This window comes from Phyllobates terribilis, unplaced genomic scaffold (genome assembly GCF_046119375.1).
Source record: "Phyllobates terribilis strain yellow unplaced genomic scaffold, ASM4611937v1 Scaffold_1__5_contigs__length_1240528914, whole genome shotgun sequence".
Taxonomy (NCBI): domain Eukaryota; kingdom Metazoa; phylum Chordata; class Amphibia; order Anura; family Dendrobatidae; genus Phyllobates; species Phyllobates terribilis.
The window spans coordinates 965033791-965053691 of record NW_027362761.1 but is presented as its reverse complement, the minus strand read 5'-3'; the positions used below and the strand labels follow the sequence as shown (position 1 = coordinate 965053691).

The 19901-nt window shown below is 41.1% G+C and overlaps 1 protein-coding gene across 3 annotated transcripts in view; it reads left to right on the top strand.

The window, feature by feature from the left end:
• Nucleotides 1-19901, top strand: part of LRBA (LPS responsive beige-like anchor protein) — a 646348-nt gene that overhangs the window by 614208 nt on the left and 12239 nt on the right. For all 3 annotated transcript variants that reach the window (XM_073642521.1, XM_073642520.1, XM_073642519.1), the window contains exons 53-54: nucleotides 11360-11461; nucleotides 11588-11784. In XM_073642521.1, the coding sequence (XP_073498622.1) occupies nucleotides 11360-11461; nucleotides 11588-11784 (299 nt within the window). The remainder of the gene's footprint in view (nucleotides 1-11359; nucleotides 11462-11587; nucleotides 11785-19901) is intronic.

The following is a 19901-nucleotide window of genomic DNA, read 5'->3' as shown; positions in this document are numbered from 1 at the left end:
AGAGCATCTCCTTTTCTTCTGACCTGCTCTGTGGAGGGAGTGTAACTGCTGGCATCATGCTGATTGGCAGCGGGGAGCCGCCTATCGATCAGCATATCATCAGCGGTCACGCCCCATCAACAGAGCAGAAAATAATCCACTAATTCGTCAATGTGACGTCAGCTGAAGCCGCTGAATTGCCGTCCGGAGACCACTCTGTGCAAATTGGCACTGGGCACAACAGGCAAGTGCATAGTCACATTGTAAAAAAAAAAAAAAAAAAGTCCTGGATAACCCCTTTAAGCAGGTCACTGGTCGTGTGCTGACTGTGTAAGCAGCATTTTTGTGTTAGAAATAACTGGCCTGCTCAAGTTTTGGGTTATCTCAAGAAGTATCAATTTGCATTTCCAACACATTTAAGTAACATTTTATTTGGCTGGACACCATCTTTAAATTTTAATGACACCATAATTAATCTACAGGTAAATCCCACTACCCAGTAAATCCCCTCAAATTTTAATAGTCGTTTTCCCCAGGACTGCAAACCATTAGATACTAAGTAAACCATAGAAAGGCATAGTGTGATGCACTTACATTCCAGCATATTACTGTATAGAAGTCATTCTATGGATGTATAAGAACTACTTCAGTCATGATAATGTTCCTACCCAGAAAACATTGCTTGGAATACACTTTTCACATGTTCAGTCATCATCCTATGTCCTTTGTTAGTTTTATAAAGTGTTACATTTTTATGCTTTTTCTGGAGTTGCGTATGCAGCTGAAAACAAAGAACACAGGGACCATGAAACTGCGGAATAAGAAGATGGTGTCAGGTTAGCTTTTTGTGTCAACTCCAAATGCTCTCTTAATGGAATGGTGGGAATATAAGGCAGCTGAGGTGTGTGAAAGAATGAATAGCAAAAGTAATGTGAAGTTAGCAAGAAAGTTTCTTTGAGTCATTATCAAATTATTCTATCATAGAGGAATACACTTGAAAAGGTGTTAAGATTATGGTGAGGATCAAGACTTTGCCAGGTGACCGAATAGGATCTGAGGTATGTCAGGATAGAAGAGTTGCCAATCATATATTTGGCTGACTGCTCTGTCTCCCAACCTCCATATACATGCCCACTACACCTCAGCGTAGTTTGCATGTTGTTCTGTATGGGGAAAGGGGAGTAAGCCAGTCCACAAACACCTTTGACAGCAGCCTACCTTTCCTGGGGATCGCGGGATCGTTCATGAAATTAAATTGTCCAAATCCTTTGGTGTTGGGACTGTAGTAGGGAGGACCACATACATATTATATGGTAGATGGGTTAAGCCGACATTATTCTAATGTGCATAGTCTTTTTATGAAAATATATAGACTGAAGTGAGGTTACTTTGGGGTTACTGTAACAGGTAAGTCTCCCAATGCTACTTGGCCAATCTATTGTCTCTTCCTGTCTTCTGTTTAATCTCGGTCAATATGCTCCCAACAGAACACAAATTTCCCAGTTCTTTTTGTGTATTGCTGCTAATACGTATTCATTCACAGAAAGATTATTCATGAAAAGCTAAAATTAGTGAGCTCATGGATACACATTTTTTTTGTAGAATAATTTGGCCTCTAACGATGTCTGGTCTGTATAAATGTGGTAGAGTCTCTTTAGAAGTTCTAATTTTTCTGAATATTTACTTTGTCAACCATCCCTAATCCCATAATGGTTTATGCTATGAAAGATCCCAGGGTCTACTGGATTTGGAGGGACCATACTGATCTGTAAACACGAGAGCGTTAGATGGGTTCCCATTGTGATGTTCCTCAGGAGCTCATGTAGATCTGGACATCAGTAATAACCAATAGGACAAAGCTACCATACACACGAGAGAGCCAACAGCTAGCACTTCAGACTCCCCATAAACATGGCATGAGCAGATGGCCTACTACCAGACTCATCAGGCAGTGGTTATCTACTGGAGAAAAGGGATGGGATCCTTCTTTCTCCTATTGGTAGATGGAGCAGCAAAGCTGGCACACCCATTAGATTGTATGACGTTTTTTTCTGGATTGGACAAGCTTTAATGTTTGTTCCTGGTTTTCTCTTCCTGGTTTTGGTCATAAATCACAAATATTAAATAGTGCGATATTTGCTTTCTTAATTAGTATCAAATATCTTTGAGGATCATTGTCAAGTGGACAGGAAGACAACATATGTAGGAAAGTTATGACTGAAAATATTTCTTCATTTTCATTAGAAAAGCTGACAAATATCTTAATCTATTTGAGGAAATATTGCCTCAATTATCAAGACAAATGGTAAGAACGGCTCTTCACAAGGGTGTGAAACTAGTTTTCTAAAGCATAAACTGTATTGAGGAAGCTTCAGTTTCTAAATTTCAGGTATTCTTAATCTCATCTGGCCTTTTCGTCTTCCTTAAAGATCCCTATAAAGATGCAGTATAATCCTTTATGTCCCTCTTTGGGATTTGCATCATGGCTCATAAACCTGTTTAAGGGACAAAGACTCTATGTAGCTTTGAAGTTACCCAGATAGATTTTGCCCTTCTAAGCCTGTTTTGCTAGAACCATTTTAGAAATGCTTTAAGTGGCGCCCCTTAAGCCAGCAGCGAGATAATACGTTCCTCACATGCTACAGAGAACCATGACAATCTTCTGGAGCTGCATCAGTCTCAAATCTTTTAAAGAGATCTGTTCTGCTTTACAATCAGCTCTTAAAAAAAGAACTTGAGCCATGGAGGAAAGCGTCCCCTGAACTAACCAATGTGGCCCCTTTTATGCACAGACTTTTCTGTCTATGAATGTGGTTGTGAATCTTGTGGATGCTTAGGTGTTATATGGTTTATGTCATGCTGCTTAACTACTTTTATATCCTGGATTTTAATAGTGGCGGCTAATCAGAAGTGGCTTTTTCATTAGCAGCACTTTGTATGCTGCTTGACAGAGGCAGGAGTTGACCGTTCTACATGCAATTACTTTCCTAATCTACCTGTACAATGTTTATTGCTTGTTACTGACCAATTCATTTGACATCATCACAGTTTTATTCACTGTATTGATTATAAAATGAAGGGACAATTGTGGTAAAATGTCATTTTTTTGTAATATATATGAATGCATTTTTATCTGAATGTCTGGATATGCTATAATTACTTATCTGGCAGCACAAGGACTCATTGAACATATCCAACACTTTCACGTGCAGCACAAAGGGTTAATATTGAGAAAAAAAAGTAAAATTGCCAGGTTTCAAGGCTATAATTTCTGAAGTACATTGCTTCAATTATCTAAATTGTGAAACTTTTCTCATGTCTGGCAGTTAGGCCAACCAAATTATCCATATATGAGTAAGCAGCTACCCCCACATGGTTCATGGTGAACTCATGTTGAGTCTTCTCATCTATGCCTCTTATTAGACACTAGACGGAAATGAGCTAGGACGCTGTGTATATAAACACTTAAAGGGGTTGTGCGACGATGGAGGATTAATACTCTTCAATTGAAACCATTGTCTCTATGTCCATTTTTGTAAGTAGGTGAAATCTCCATAAAATTACAATTCTGAAGCATCTTTTATTAGAACCTTTTATTGTCCAGTTCCTCTGTTATTCTTCATAGAAATTGATCAATAAATTGACAACTGGGTGTTGCCATTTCCCTGTCCTGAGGGGTATGGCCTTAGTCTAATACTGTCAGCACTGATTGGACAGTCAAAACCTGCAAGAAACAAAATTAACATAAACCCTGCTGTAACTAAATAAGTAAAAGCAAAAGTGCATATAAATAACATTGGGTTCTGCCCTTATTCATACAGGTCACTTCTGACACATAGTAAGGTTTTAATGTTAGACAGTGTAGGACCGTCCCGAATAGGGTCACCTTGCTGTGGTGATATGGCTTTTATGCCATTTTTGATCAAAAACGGTGTTACTAAGAACCCTATGTTATATAAATGCACTTTTGCCTTATTTAGTTACAGCAGGGTTTATGGTCATTTTGTTTCTTGTAGGTTTTATCTGTTTTATGGCCATTGTGAACATGCGTTTATATCTTGCATGTATACCAACTCAAACTCCAGCTCACTGATTGGACAGTGTCGGACTTAGTCTGTGAAGTGTCCCTACAGATAGCATCCAGCTGTCAGTTTGTTCATATGAGATGAGAAACAAGGGATAATCCAGAATTTTTATTTTTACAAGAAATAGTTATTTAATAATATTGATATTTCAAGAGAGATGACAGATGCTTAAGAGTGTTCTGTACGTAGATGTTTCTTTTTTTTATGTTATAGCATATCATATTTTGCTTAGTCTATCCTAAAATGTGATATATAATTGTACTTCCCAATTATGCTAATTATTTCCGCTTATCTATTCAGCCTGCTTATGAGTTGGATATGTGCGCAGTGTTACGTACTGGCCCCCACCATGTCAGCTAGACGATTGAAATGAAACAATGTGCGTTCTAGATGACTCCTAGCGGGTTACTTTAAATGTTGATTGACATGCGGGCACCCTATATAAGGCTTACGGGTTACATATTTTCTTCTTGTTTATGAACTGTAAAATCTGCAAATACCTGAAGACAGCAGAGCGACGGCCTCTGCCTATACACTGTACTGGGCTGTATTTCCCCTCAATCCTTGCCCTCCCAGGATCCTTCAGTCTTTTCGGGATAAGTAATTTTCCGGCTGAGAAATTTATGAAGTCACATACACATTTAATTAAGAACTTGAATTACACAGTTAGACTAGATTCTCCTGGAGTGTTTATGGTGATAGGTATTATTTTATTTGAGCTCGGTGTGGTGCACTATGTTTTATGGTGTGCTTTTTTGGCAGCAAACACTAAGCTTTGATATAAAATGGCAAAAATGTTTCTTTTTCACTGGATGCACAACTAGCACAGAGATTTATATTTGCAGCGCTGTCATAATCTTCTTGATTTACTGTTCTGCTTTCTTTTAAAATTACTCCCATCTTTTTAAGGAGAAAACACACCCGCTCAGTTGTAGAATTTTTTTTCTGTTAGTCTTTTGTGACTAGTAGACTTTGTACTCTGTTCGCTGCCCATTTAAAATCCTCCAGTGGGAGACAGGTACTGATGTGAGTGGTGACCGTCTCTGTACAGCGCTGTGGAATATTTCGGTGCTATATAAGCAATAGCAATCAATATAAAGCTTTTTCCATGTCTGTCCTGTAGCATGTTTATAACCTCCATTGGTTGTAAAGTGCTAAGGAACGTGTTGACACTGTATGTGCTATACTTGCCCATTGCATGTCTTCTATAGTCTGACACATTCCTATGCGCTGGCTGTACTCAATTGTAAAAAATAAACTATTTTCCTATCAGCTCATGAGTTCTTTTCAGTGGAAATTTGTGTGGGCCACTTTCATTTTATGGCTTGTTTGCTGAGCAGACCCCCTCCTCCAGAAAGTAGGTATTAGCACTTCTGCGTTATTCAGAGTGGGATTTAGGTACATGAACATATTTAAAATCATGGGAGGTAATAAAAACACTATACTGCTAAGAAAAGCCAAAATTGTGACCATGAGGCAGAAAGAAGCCGCTACATGAGGCAGCAGGTTCTGGAAATGTAAATTTTAAAATGGTTAGTGCTAAATGGTGTAAAAAAAATGGTATAAAATGTAAAATGTCATAAACCTGATCTTTGTATTTGTTACTGTAATGCTGGAAAAGCAAAGTTGTTTTTTTTTATGTCTGTTGATACAGATAGATACTTTTGGAAACTTTGTATTGTGTGAAGATGGTAAATTGTTTTCCACTACATTTATACTTTTATTTACTGAGGAAAATAAGTATTTAAGATTTTCTAGCTATTAGGAGACAAATCTTTTACTTAGTAGTACACCTTTAAATATAAATGAAAAAATTAGACATTAAAAGTTTTTTGCTGATATATTAAAAAAACGTTAGGAAGCTACCAAATGGAACAGACTGTACAAAGTAGTGGACTGAACAAAAGACTGTTTTATTGTAGGTAGCGAAAAATAGACAAAACATAACTCTAGAACTTTGTACTGATCAGCGCTTAGAGAATATATTATTCTTTTTAGTTGTTTTTGTTTGTTTTCACTTATACAATTCACTGACTATTACATATTTCATATTAACATAAAGCAAAACCGATAAATCACGTCATTGAATTCAGTAAATGAACACTATTTTTAAATAAATAATCAATCTAGTTTTTTGGGTATTGAAATATATAACCACTCCTCAACATTAAAATTGCAGCACTAGGAAGGAAAAGTTGTAGAATAATAGAAATCACATAATTGATAGACATGTTAATGATGAAAAAAATCGAAACACAATTTTCAAAACAACTCACAAATATTCGCACTTGCACTTCTTGGCTTATCAATGAGGTTAGTAATGGCTGTCTGAAGAATGTTCTGCCACGCTGAATGCAGTCAGCACACATCATTGGTATCTGCTGCTGGCAACTCCCTTTCTAAGTGCCAACCAATGACGTCCCTGAAGTTGTAGTGTTGAAAAACTAACAACTCAATGTTAAATTGATTTGGCTGGAGAAATAGCTGTACCACTGGTTTCACAAAGTGTCCCAGGAGCTGTTTTTGAAAACGACATCTTCAGGCCACATATTGTTCATGCTACTGTGTGTAGCCTGTGTGGCCTAAACGTGCTACCATGGCCTTGCAGTGTCTTTGGACTGGTCTTCCATCAAGCACATCTGGGATGTCATTTGGTCCGCAATTGCAACAGGAACTGCCAGCAGTGGATCTTGATGATTTGCGTGCCCAAGTGCATTCAGAGTAGCAGAACATTCCTCAGACAACCATTAATAACCTCATTGATAGCAGGCCAAGGCAAGTGAGTGCGTATATTTCTGCACATGGTGTAAATACTCAATGCAGAATAAATCAAGATCTTTTAAACATTTTGTTTCAATGTTTATAATTTGCATATCATTAACATGTTGCTCCAACCTGTGATTTCCATAATTCTACAACTTTTCCTTCTTGGTGTTGCAATTACTATGTTTAGGAATGTATATATTATCTATTTTTTTTCCATGACTCAATTTTAATATGCCTACTGATAGAAAGTATTCAACATTGATTCTATATAATGGGTGATGGGTGAGGATACAGTAGGTAAGGGTAGAGCCGGTCGTGCAACGGTATGGTGGAGCAATGGTTACTGCAGGTTGTAGGCTTGTCAGAAGAGGTGAGTCTTCAGGTTCTTTTCGAAGATTTCCATGGTAGGCAAGAGTCTGATATGCTGGTGTAGAGAGTTCCAGAGTAGGGGGGATGCACGGGAGAAATTTTGTATGCGATTGTAGGAAGAGGTGATAAGAGGGGAGCAGAGCAGGAGATCTTGTGAAGATCGGAGGTTGCGTGCAGGTATGTTCCGGGAGACTAGGTCACAGATATAAGGAAGAGACAGACTGTGGATGGCTTTGTATGCCATGGTTAGGGTTTTGAACTGGAGTCTCTCGGCAATGGGGAGCCAGTGAAGAGATTGACAGAGAGGAGAGGCCAGGGAATAGCGTGGGGAAAGGTGGATTAGCCAGGCAGCAGAGTTTAGGATAGATTGGAGGAGTGCAAGAGTGTTGGAGGGGAGGCCAGAGAGCAGGAGGTTGCAGTAGTTGAGGCGGGAGATGATGAGGGCGTGCACTATTGTTTTTGCAGATTCTTGGTTGAGGAATGTGCGGATCCCGGAGATATTTTTGAGTTGGAGTCGGCAGGAAGTGGAAAAGGGGTTGGATATGTGGTTTGAAAGAGAGGTCAGATTCCAGGGTTACCCCAGGGCAGCGAGCTTGCGAGACTGGGGAGAGTGAACGGCCATTGACGTTGATAGATAGGGTAGGTGGGGGGGATGAATGAGATGGTGGAAAGACGATGAGTTCTATTTTATCCATGTTAAGTTTTAGAAATCTGCCAGAGAAGAAGGATGAGATAGCGGACAGACATTTTGGGATTTTGGTTAGTATGGAGGAGATATCGTGTCCAGAGAGGTAGATCTGTGTGTTGTCAGCATAGAGGTGGTACTGAAAGCTGTGAGACTCGGAGTTGTCCCAGGCCAAAGGTGTAGATGGAGAAGAGCAGGGGTCCTAGGTCTGAACCTTGGGGGACACCGACAGATAGGGGGCGAGATGAGGAGGTGATGTGTGAGTGGGAGACACTGAATGTCTTGTCTGTTAAATATGAGGAGATCCAAGATAGGGCCAAGTCTTTGCCAAGAGATGAGAGAATCTATAGTAAGAGAGAATGGTCTACTGTGTCAAAGGCAGATGACAGGTCTAGGAGGAGGAGGACAGAGTAGTGTCGCTTGGATTTGGCGGTTAGTTTGTCGTTGGTGACTTTTTAGTCAGGGCAGTTTTAATAGAATGGTGCAGCCAGAAGCCAGATTGGAGGCGGTCAAAGAGAGAGCAGGAAGAGAGGTGGGAGGACAGTTCAAAGTGGACATGTTGTTCCACAAGTTTTGAGGCATAGGGGAGGAGTGATATGGGGCGATAGCTAAACAGAGAGGATGGGTTGAGGGGATGGCTTTTTGAGGATGTGTGTGATCGAGGCATGTTTGAAGCATGTGGGGAAGACACCAGTTGTTAGTGACAGGTTGAAAAGGTGGGTTAGGGTTGGGATGAAGACTGTGGTGAGGTTAGGGATGAGGTGGGACCAGATTGGGTCAAGTTCACAGGTGGTGAGGTGTGATTTGGAGAGTAAAGAGGAAACTTGATCTTCTGTAATGGTGGAGAAACTGGTTTTGGCGGAGGAGGATTGAGTAGGTGTGAGGAGGGGCTGGGAGATCTTTAGGCAAAAGCTTTGTCTGATGATGTCTATCTTCTGCTTGAAGAATGAGGCAAAGTCTTCGGCTGAGAGGAGAGGGAGGAGGCGCTGGGGGACGGAGGAGAGAATTGAAGGTGTTGAATAATTGTTTGGGGTTGTGTGACACGGAGGATATGAGAGATGAGAAGTATATTTGTTTTGCAGCAGTGAGTGTGGACTTGAAAGTAGTGAGGGACTGTTTGAATGCGATGAAGTGCTCATTGGAGTGGGACCTTTTCCATCTACGCTCAGCAACCCTGGAGGTGCGATGCAGCTCTTTGGTTAGGCTGGTGTGCCAGGGTTGCCTGTTGATTGTGCGAGCTTTGGTATGTGTATGGGGGGCGACCGAATTGAGGGCTGCAGCTGTTTTTATATAAAGCTTCAGCAACATCCGCATCATGTAAGGAACTGATGTCTGTAAGAGGGAGGAGGGATTCAGAGAGTGAGTGTAGATCGAGGTGTTTAAGATTTCTGCGAGGGTGTACAAGTTTGTGGAGTGGGGATTCTTGCCCTGGAGAGGAGAGGGTAGAGAATGTAAATAGGTTGTGGTCAGAAAGAGGGAGAGGTTAGATAGGAAACAGAGGCGGGTGAAGATGAGGTCCAGAATGCATTTCTTCTTTTCAAAAAAGAATAACCTATTACAAATTGGCACTTTTTATGTCTTTGCTTCTTTATATGATTTTTTTAATTGATAGATCTGTGATGCACACAGCTTATCTTTTGGTAAATCCTGTATGATTTATGATGCTGGTTATTATTTGCTGTGCCTCGTTGCCTTTCAATTTGTTAAGTTGTACATGTCTGTCTTCCTGAGTATTTCAAAACTTCTGCTTACGAGTGACAAACACCTCACTTTTTCTTTAAGCCGATAGTCTGCATTTTCTTTTGTGTATAAGAGAGTTGTCTTTTTCAATTACACTGTCACACATTCGTAAGGTCAAGATAAAGAACCTCTTGATCTTGCGCAAACTACTCACATGCCAATGGTATAATTTAAAGGGAAAAAAATGGCCCCCACCCCTCCCCCTTTCTCCTTGCAGATTTTGGTACATGAAAAGAAAAACCCCATGTGCAAAGCATTATTGGACTTCTAAGCTGTCTGTCTGTGGCGACTGTTACCTCTCTCTCCCTCTTTCATTATAGTGTTTTCCTCCCTCCAAACTAACAAGCAAGTTACTTCTTGCTACAAACACAACGAACTATTATGCATAGACATACATATATAACTACCATCATAATTTTTTCTCTAAAGATAAACTGTTTAGCCAAGTTTGCAGATATTTGTATTCTTATAATCTTAAAATTATAATACCTAATTTTTAGATATTTACTTCATTGTTTAATATAGATGATATATTCAGTTAGGAGCTAGAAATTAATTATGTTACATATGGCGAAGAGAAAATGTAGATAACATTGTTGAAATTGTAGTAAAAAGAGAAAAAGACTGGCCTAGGATTTCTTTTCCAATACAGAATATTTCTTTCTTTGCTTCTGTGGGTAAATGGCAATTCTACAATTAGTTAGAGGCCAAATCAAGGTCTATTAAAACCCAAATGGAAAATACAGCTACACTACCTGACATTCTTTGGAAACAAGTAGACTAATAGGTTATAATGCCATAACATTTGCCAAATAATAGTGCTATGTCAAAATAATGAATACAACGCATGTTGAAAATCAGTGCCAGCATAATGCTGCCTTACTGTACTGAAAGAAGTTATATTCCTTGTCTAAATTATGGTATCATCTAGTGATAAGCGCAAGTGCTTACTACTCGACCTTGCCTAGGGTGCTCGGTTGTGCAGAGTATCGCGGGTGCTTGATTGACATGTTCAGTCCCCGCACCCGCATGCATTGCAGCTGTTAGACAGCCACAAAACATGGAGGGATTGCCTGAAAAACACGGGGCAATCCCTGTATGTTTTGTGGCTGTCTAACAGCAGGGAAACATGCGGCCGCGGGGACGTGAACATCTCACTCGAGCACTCGTGATACTCGGTGCACTTACACTCATCAACCCATCAAGAAGATAATTAAAAGGGTCAGTTTGTGATGTGGACAGCTAGTTTTGTATCTGGATAGTACCAATTACTATTGCTTCATTTCTTTTTTTATGATTTTGGGTATATAGGAAATGGAAATAAACATGAAAGCCCAACATATCCAAACGTGTATAGGGGTGTTTGGGGGAGATAGCTGTTTTGGTTATGACCAGTTGTAGGAAAAGTTCAGTATATTCAGTTTGTTTGCTGTCTGTGTGGGCAATAGTCCACAGACGAATAGTTCACAGACTGATCTATGCAGTGGTGTCCGCATAGAAAGAAAAATCACAGCGTGCTCTATTCTGGTGCGATTTACAGACCAGTCTAGTGCATGTAAATAGCAGCGATCTTTCACACCCATCCGCTATGTGGCCAGGTATTTAGAGCCATCCATGTCTCATCTGAACTAGCCTTACATACAGGTTGATTGTTCATCCCTTTAGTGTACAAAAATATAATTAAACAATGTATATCTCTATAATCCATACACTCATGCTAGTTTTTTTCTTGTAGATGAGTTTGCTACTCCTCGTGCAATCCTAACTGGCCATGATTGTGAGATTACCTGTGCTGCTGTTTGTGCAGAACTTGGCCTGGTGATAAGTGGCTCCAAAGGTAAGTGTAAGCTTATTTATAAGCTTATTTACATTATAGGCACTTGAGTGTGATCATAGTACCATTACATGTATTTTTTTAAATCCCATGTGGCTGTGATAGTGTTTTTCGATTTGTGTATTTTAGAAGGTCCTTGTTTGATACATTCTATGAATGGAGACCTTTTGAGGACACTGGAGGCCCCAGAAAATTGCATTCGACCCAAACTTATCCAGGTCTCCAGAGAAGGACACTGTGTTATATACTATGAGAAGGGGCTTTTCTGTGTATTCAGTGTGAATGGGAAGCTCCAAGCCACAAAAGAAATTGCGGACAATACACGGGTAAGAAACAGTCCCCGAAATAACCTCAAACAAGTGTATGTATCAGACCACTCTCCCACACATGTGTGTGTGTGTGTGTGTGTGCATGTGTATATATATATATATATATATATATATATACATACACACACACACTGCTCATAAAAATAAAGGGAACACTCAAATAACATATCCTAGATCTGAATGAATGAAATATTCTCATTGAATACTTTGTTCTGTACAAAGTTGAATGTGCTGAAAACAAAATCACACAAAAATCATCAATGGAAATCAAGTTTATTAACCAATAGAGGCCTGGATTTGGAGTCACCCCCAAAATTAAAGTGAAAAAACACACTACAGGCTGATCCAACTTTGATGTAATGTCCTTAAAACAAGTCAGAATGAGGCTCCATATTGTGTGTGGCCTCCACATGCCTGTATGACCTCCCTACTACGCCTGGGCATGCTCCTGATGAGGTTGCGGATGGTCTCCTGTGGGATCTCCTCCCAGACCTGGACTAAAGCATCCGCCAACTCCTGGACAGTCTGTGGTGCAACGTGATGTTGGTGGATGGAGCGAGACATGATGTCCCAGATGTGCTCAATCGGATTCTGGTCTGAGGAACGGGCGGGCCGGTCCATAGCTTCAATGCCTTCATCTTGCAGGAACTGCTGACACACTCCAGCCACATGAGGTCTGGCATTGTCCTGCATTAGGAGGAACCCAGGGCCAACCGCATCTCGGTACCTAATGGCAGTCAGGTTACCTCTGGCGAGCACATGGAGTGCTGTGTGGCCCTCCAAAGAAATGCCATCCCACACCATTACTGACCCACTGCCAAACTGGTCATGCTGAAGGATGTTGCAGGCAGCAGATCGCTCTCCACGGCGTCTCCAGACTCTGTCACGTCTGTCACATGTGCTCAGTGTGAACCTGCTTTCATCTGTGAAGAGCACAGGGAGCCAGTGGCGACTGCCAATCCTGGTGTTCTGTGGATAATGGCAAGCGTCCTGCACGGTATTGGGCTGTGAGCACAACCCCCATCTGTGGACGTTGGGCCCTCATACCAGCCTCATGGAGTCGGTTCCTAACCGTTTGTGCAGACACATGCACATTTGTGGCCTGCTGGAGGTCATTTTGCAGGGCTCTGGCAGTGCTCCTCCTGTTCCTCCTTGCACAAAGGCGAAGGTAGCGGTCCTGCTGCTGGGTTGTTGCCCTCCTACGGCCCCCTCCATGTCTCCTGGTGTACTGTCTTGTCTCCTGGGTGTGCCTCCAGCCTCTGGACACTATGCTGACAGACACAGCAAACCTTCTTGCCACAGCTCGCATTGATGTGCCATCCTGGATGAGCTGCACTACCTGAGCAACTTCTTTGGGTTGTAGAGTCAGTCTCATGCTACCACGAGTGTGAAATCACAAACAATATTCAAAAGTGACCAAAACATCAGCCAGAAAGCATTGGTACTGAGATGTGGTCTGTGGTCCCCACCTGCAGAACCACTCCTTTAGGGTATGTGCACACGATGCAGAAATGCTCAGGATTTTTTCCTGAGCGTTTCTGCATCTCTCTGGCAGGAAAAAACGCATGCGGATTGTACATGCGGTTTCCTGCCAGGGACATGCGTAAATGAAGCGGTCTTCACTTTCATTTCCGCATGCGGGTTGACAAGCGCTTCCCAAGCGATTTTAGCATCACTTGGAAAGTGCTCGTCAACTTCACACTATATAAATCCATGCAACCGGCATGGATTTATATAGTGTGTGAATGTCAAAAAATAAAAAACAAATATATACTTTACCCTCTGATGGCCCCCGGTGTCCTGCTTCGCTCGGTCCCGGCTGCCGGCAGTGAAGACTTTAGGACCTGCCGACGTCAGCGTCACGTGACCCGTTACATGACTCTGACGTCAGCGAAGGTCCTTCTTCATTCAACCGCGAAGTGCGGGGAATCAAGCAGGAGCGCTGCGCGGGCCGTCAGAAGGTGAGAATATATATATATTTTATTTTATTCTTTTTTTTTTTTAATGGTACCTGGGTCTGGATGAGAGTCCTCTCATCTACACCCAGGTACCATCCGCACATTAGACCGCATGAAAAGCGCATCAACATATACAGTGATGCGGATTCCATGCGGTCTAATGCAAGTCCATGGCGGCAAAAGAGCAGCGTTTCCGCAAAATTAATTGACATGCTGCGGATTTTTGACCGCAGCGTTTACGCTGCGGAAAAATCCGCATCATGGGCACAGCACATGCGGATTTCAATTGGGGAACATTGCTGCCCTTCTACCATGCGTTTTTCATGCGTTTCCGCGGCGTTTCCGCAACTGCAAAAACGCTGCGGAAACGCATGAAAAACGCATCGTGTGAACTCAGCCTTATTGAGGGTGTCTTGATAATTGCCAATAATTTCCATCTATTGTCTATTCCATTTGCACAACAGCATGTGAAATTGATTGTCAATCAGTGTTGCTTCCTAAGTGGACAGTTTGATTTCACAGAAGTTTCATTTACTTGGAGTTATACTCTGTTGTTTAAGTGTTTCCTTTATTTTTTTGAGCAGTGTATATATATATATATATATATATATATATATATATATATATATATATATATGTATATATGTATATATGTATGTATGTATATATGCTAGATTTCACAATACACACTCCATATACACTACCCTTCAAAAGTTTGGGGTCACCCAGACAATTTTGTGTTTTCCATGAAAACTCATACTTTTATTTATCAAATGAGTTGCAAAATGAATAGAAAATTTAGTCCAGACACTGACAAGGTTAGAAATAATGATTTTTATTTGAAAGAATAATTTTCTCCTTCAAACTTTGCTTTCGTCAAAGAATGCTCCCTTTGCAGCAATTACTGCATTGCAGACCTTTGGCATTCTAGCTGTTAATTTGCTGAGGTAATCTTGAGAAATTTCACCCCATGCTTACTGAAGCCCCTCCATAAGTTGAATTGGCTTGATGGGCACTTTTTGCGTACCATACGGTCAAGCTGCTCCCACAACAGCTCAATGGGTTTGAGATCTGGTGACTGCCCAGGCCACTTCATTACAGATAGAATATCAGCTGCCTGCTTCTTCCCTAAGGCTGAGTTCACACGATGCGTTTTTCATGCTTTTCCGCGGCGTTTTTGCAATTGCGTAAACGCCGCGGAAACGCATGAAAAACGCATGGTAGAAGGGCAGCAATGTTCCCCAATTGAAATCCGCATGTGCTGTGCCCATGATGCGGATTTTTCCGCAGCGTAAACGCTGCGGTCAAAAATCCGCAGCATGTCAATTAATTTTGCGGAAACGCTGCTCTTTTGCCGCCATTGACTTGCATTAGACCGCATGGAATCCGCATCACTGTATATGTTGATGCGCTTTTCATGCGGTCTAATGTGCGGATGGTACCCGGGTGTGGATGAGAGGACTCTCATCCAGACCCAGGTACCATTAAAAAAAAAAGAATAAAATAAAAAATATATATATTCTCACCTTCTGACGGCCCGCGCAGCGCTCCTGCTTGATTCCCCGCACTTCGCGGTTGAATGAAGAAGGACCTTCGCTGACGTCAGTGTCATGTGATGGGTCACGTGACGCTGACGTCGGCAGGTCCTAAAGTCTTCACTGCCGGCAGCCGGGACCGAGCGAAGCAGGACACCGGGGGCCATCAGAGGGTAAAGTATATATTTATTTTTTATTTTTTGACATCACACAATATAAATCCATGCCGGCTGCATGGATTTATATAGTGTGAAGTTGACAAGCACTTTCCAAGTGATGCTAAAATCGCTTGGGAAGCGCTTGTCAACCCGCATGCGGAAATGAAAGTGAAGACCGCTTCATTTCCGCATGTCCCTGGCAGGAAACCGCATGTACAATCCGCATGCGTTTTTTCCTGCCAGAGAGATGCAGAAACGCTCAGGAAAAAATCCTGAGCATTTCTGCATCGTGTGCACATACCCTAAATAGTTCATGCATAATTTGGAGGTGTGCTTTGGGTCATTGTCCTGTTGTAGGGTGAAATTGGCTCCAATCAAGCGCTGTCCACAGGGTATGGCATGGCGTTGCAAAATGGAGTGATAGCCTTCCTTATTCAAAATCCCATTTACCTTGTACAAATTTCCCTCTTTACCAGCACCAAAGCAACCCCAGACCATCACATTACCTCCACCATGCTTGACAGATGGCCTCAGGTACTCTTCCAGCAACTTTTCAGTTGTTCTGCATCTCACAAATGTTCTTCTGTGTGATCCAAACACCTTAAACTTTCATTCGCCTGTCCATAAAACTTTTTTCTAATCTTCTTCTGTCCAATGTATGTGTTCTTTTGCCCATATTAATCTATTCCTTTTATTAGCCAGTCTCAGATATGGCTTTTTCTTTGCCACTTTGCCCTGAAGTCCAGCATCCCGGAGTCACCTCTTCACTATAGACTTTGACACTGGCGTTTCGCGTGTACTATTTAATGAAGCTGCCAGTTGAGGAGCTGTGAGGCGTCGATTTCTCAAACTAGAGACTCTAATGTACTTGTCTTTTTGCTCAGTTGTGCAGCGGGGCCTCCCACTTCTCTTTCTCCTCTGGTTAGAGCCTGTTTGTGCTCTCCTCAGAAGGGACTAGTACACACCGTTGTAGGAAATCGTCTGTTTCTTGGCAATTTCTCGCATGGAATAGCCTTCATTTCTAAGAACAAGAATAGACTGTCGAGTTTCACATGAAAGTTCTCTCTTTCTGGCCATTTTGAGAGTTTCATAAAACAAACAAATGTAATGCTCCTGATTCTCAACTAGCTCAAAGGAAGGTCAATTTTAGGGCTTCTCAAATCAGCCAAACCGTTTTCAGCTGGGCTAACATACTTGTGCAAGGGTTTTCTAGGGTTTTCTAAACATCCATTAGCCTTCTTACACAGTTAGCAAACACAATGAGCCATTAAAACACTGGAGTGGTGGTTGTTGGAAATGGGCCTCTATACACCTATGTAGATATTGCAATAAAAACAAGACGTTTGCAGCTAGAATAGTCATTTACCACATTAACAATGTATAGAGTGTATGTCTGATTCATTTAATGTTAGCTTCATTGAAAAAAAATGTGCTTTTCTTTCAAAAATAATGAAATTACTAAATGACCCCAAACTTTTGAACGGTAGTGTATTATGAAGTACATAGTAACGTAGTAAATTGAATAAAGACCTAGGTTCATCAAGTTCAACTTTCCTCCCCCAGTTGTACATTTTGTCTAATTTAGCTGTAGCCCAGAATGTTATGTGTATTGAAGGAAATCATCCAGCCCTTTTTTTGAAAGCTGTTCTGGTCTTCCATTACTACCCCTTGTGGTAGGGCATTCCACAGTCTGACTGTAAAGAACCCTTAAATTTAGCCCTGATGAGTTTGGTATATTTACTTTGGTAATCCATGTCAGTCTAGCTATATAATCCTCAAATTAAAATAAGGATTTTGTGAGTCCAGCTACAGCTGAATTCCTAAACTGTTAATTTTAGTATTAGACAAGAAAACTTTCACAAAGGATTCTTAAGACATTTTTATATGGAAGTTGAAAGCAAGTACACCTGTCTCATTAGGTCCAAGATCTGTTTATTGTATGCAGCTTGTATTGTGATGTCTGGTGAAGGATTAACTTTAACCCTGTAAAATACTATTGAAGATAATGTGGAAAGATAAGGTGATGAAACTATATAAAGAAAGTGGTTTTACTTTCTATAAGCAAGGAAGAATAGCAGTCATTGATGAAAATTGTTTCAATACCAGTCATTGATTCTTCTCACAAGGGCTGGAACCTCTTTCATGAATATTTGTAAGAGTAAATAATTACACAAGCCTTTACTGTAGTCTAATCAATAGCTTCATGTGCCCTTGTAAGAAATATTCTGGAGCGCCATACAAAATCCTGGCCTAACAGGTCATCGAAGGAATGGGTCAATCATATGCAAACTCAGGCCCACTGTTACTTAGCATTGTGATGTCCCTTGGCTACATTGTACACTGAGAAAGTAGAAAGACATTATTGCCCATGCTCAGCACTTGATAAAGTTACCTACATTTATTTTTTGCTGAAAAAAATAATTTTTAGCACTTCTTTGGCTTCAAAACAGTGTCAATGTCCATGAAAAGCTGGAGAGGTTTAGCAAGCAGGGGGCAGCATGGTCAACAAAAGATTGTCAATTTTTTTTCTACATTTAAAGCCTTTAAGGCTATGTTCACATATTGCATTTTTTCAGCATTTTTTATGCAAATTTTCCGCTGCGTTTTACAGTACCAGCAAAGTCTGAGGTTCAAGAAATCTCATGCACACAGCTTGGTTTTTGTTTGATCAGTATTTTGTGCTTTGCATGTTTTTTTGCAGAATAGAGCATGTCACTTCTTTCATCATTTTTTCAGCGTTTTCACCACTGGAAATAATGGGTGGTGAAAAAACGCCTAGTGTGAACATAGCTGTCATGTTTTGCTGCGTTTTTACTGAAAAAAAGCAAGTGCAGCAGTATGTGAAACTCATTTATTTTTGTGATTTTACCATCTTGTCTTGGTCACCTGAGATTGCAGCTTGGATTAGAACAGTTTAATTAAATTAGTAATGCGTACACAGTAAATATTGGCTGAGCTAGGTGTAAGATGGAACAATACTTGTGGCCCACAGACATTGAAATTGAACAATCTCTGAGCAATTCAATTGCCAACCATAGTGTAAAAATAAATAGTGTCCTACAAACTCAATGCACTGCCAATGTCTTAAACTATTCCTGAACAATTCACCTCCCCGCACTGTTACATTTGTAATTCTGGTTAATATGGTTTCACATATGTCTTGCATTGGTGACCTGTGTTCATGCTTCTGTGGTGGAAGCAAAGCTGAACTTTGGGATCCTGAAATACGCAGCAAAAGACAAGGAAAAAAAACAAGCAAAATCCTGAACAAACCTACCTGGCAAGAGCGTTAGGTTTTGCTGCAGAAAAAAAAACCGCTGAAAAAAATGCAATGTGTGAACATAGCCTGAACATCTCAGAAACTGCACAAATGGCAATTTCAAATTCTAGCTTTATAACAGACCAAAATGTGCCAAACTGATTAAGAGATGTGGGTTCATTTTATTTCAGTTAAATTTTAGTTTTAGACCATCTTAATTAATCTCTTCCTTGGTGTAATGGCTTATATACTACATGCCATTAGGGCTTTAAGGGGAAACTCACCAGGTTTTTGCTATCTCATCTGAGAGCAGCATGTTGTAAAGGCAGAGACCCTGATTCCAGCAATGTGTCACTTACAGGGCTGCTTGAGGTAGTTTTTATTCGATCACTGTTTTCTTTACTGCAGATTTTCCAGTTCTCTGAATGCTGCGCTCGGTATAACCCGGCCTACACCACTGATGGGCAGATTTTTGCCCATGTGCAGATTATACAGAAAGCAGCCAATCAGTGGTGGGGTCAGGGTTATATAGAGCTCATGAATATGTTTGACTACCTGGCAGCAGGTGTACTAGTCCTCTAATGATAATCTCCTGCTTACAGTGACTTCATCATAACTACAGCAACCAGCCCATCAAGTGATACATCACTGGAATCAGGGGTTCTGTCTCATTATGCTACTCTGATTAGGTGGCAAAAGCCAGATTCCCTTTAAAGTTAACTTGTAAGCCCTCATATATAGCATTCTAGATTGCTGTGTACATAGGTTCCCAATGTGCTCTGCATAGCACAAAAAATAGCTTTTATTATACTCCTCTACAGTGTGGTCCTGTCTGATGGGCGTCGCTATTCTTGATCCGGCGCCTCCTTCTTGCTTCCTGTGGATGACTCATTCTACATTATCCACACAGTGTCCTGGGCATCGCGTTCTTACGCAGGTGCACTTCTCTCTGCCCTGCCGAGGGTAGAGCAAAGTACTGTAGTGTGCAGGGAAGAGCAAAAGAGCGCCGACGCATGCGCACCACAGTACTTTCCTCTGCTCTCAGCAGGGCAGAGAGAAGTCCGCCTGCGCAGTAGCACGATGGTGAGGACACTGTGTGGATAACGTAGAATGTGTCATCCACACGAAGCAAGAAGAGAAGAGGCGCCGGATCAAGAACTGCAATGCCCATCAGACCAGACCCACTGTAGAGGAGTAGAATAAA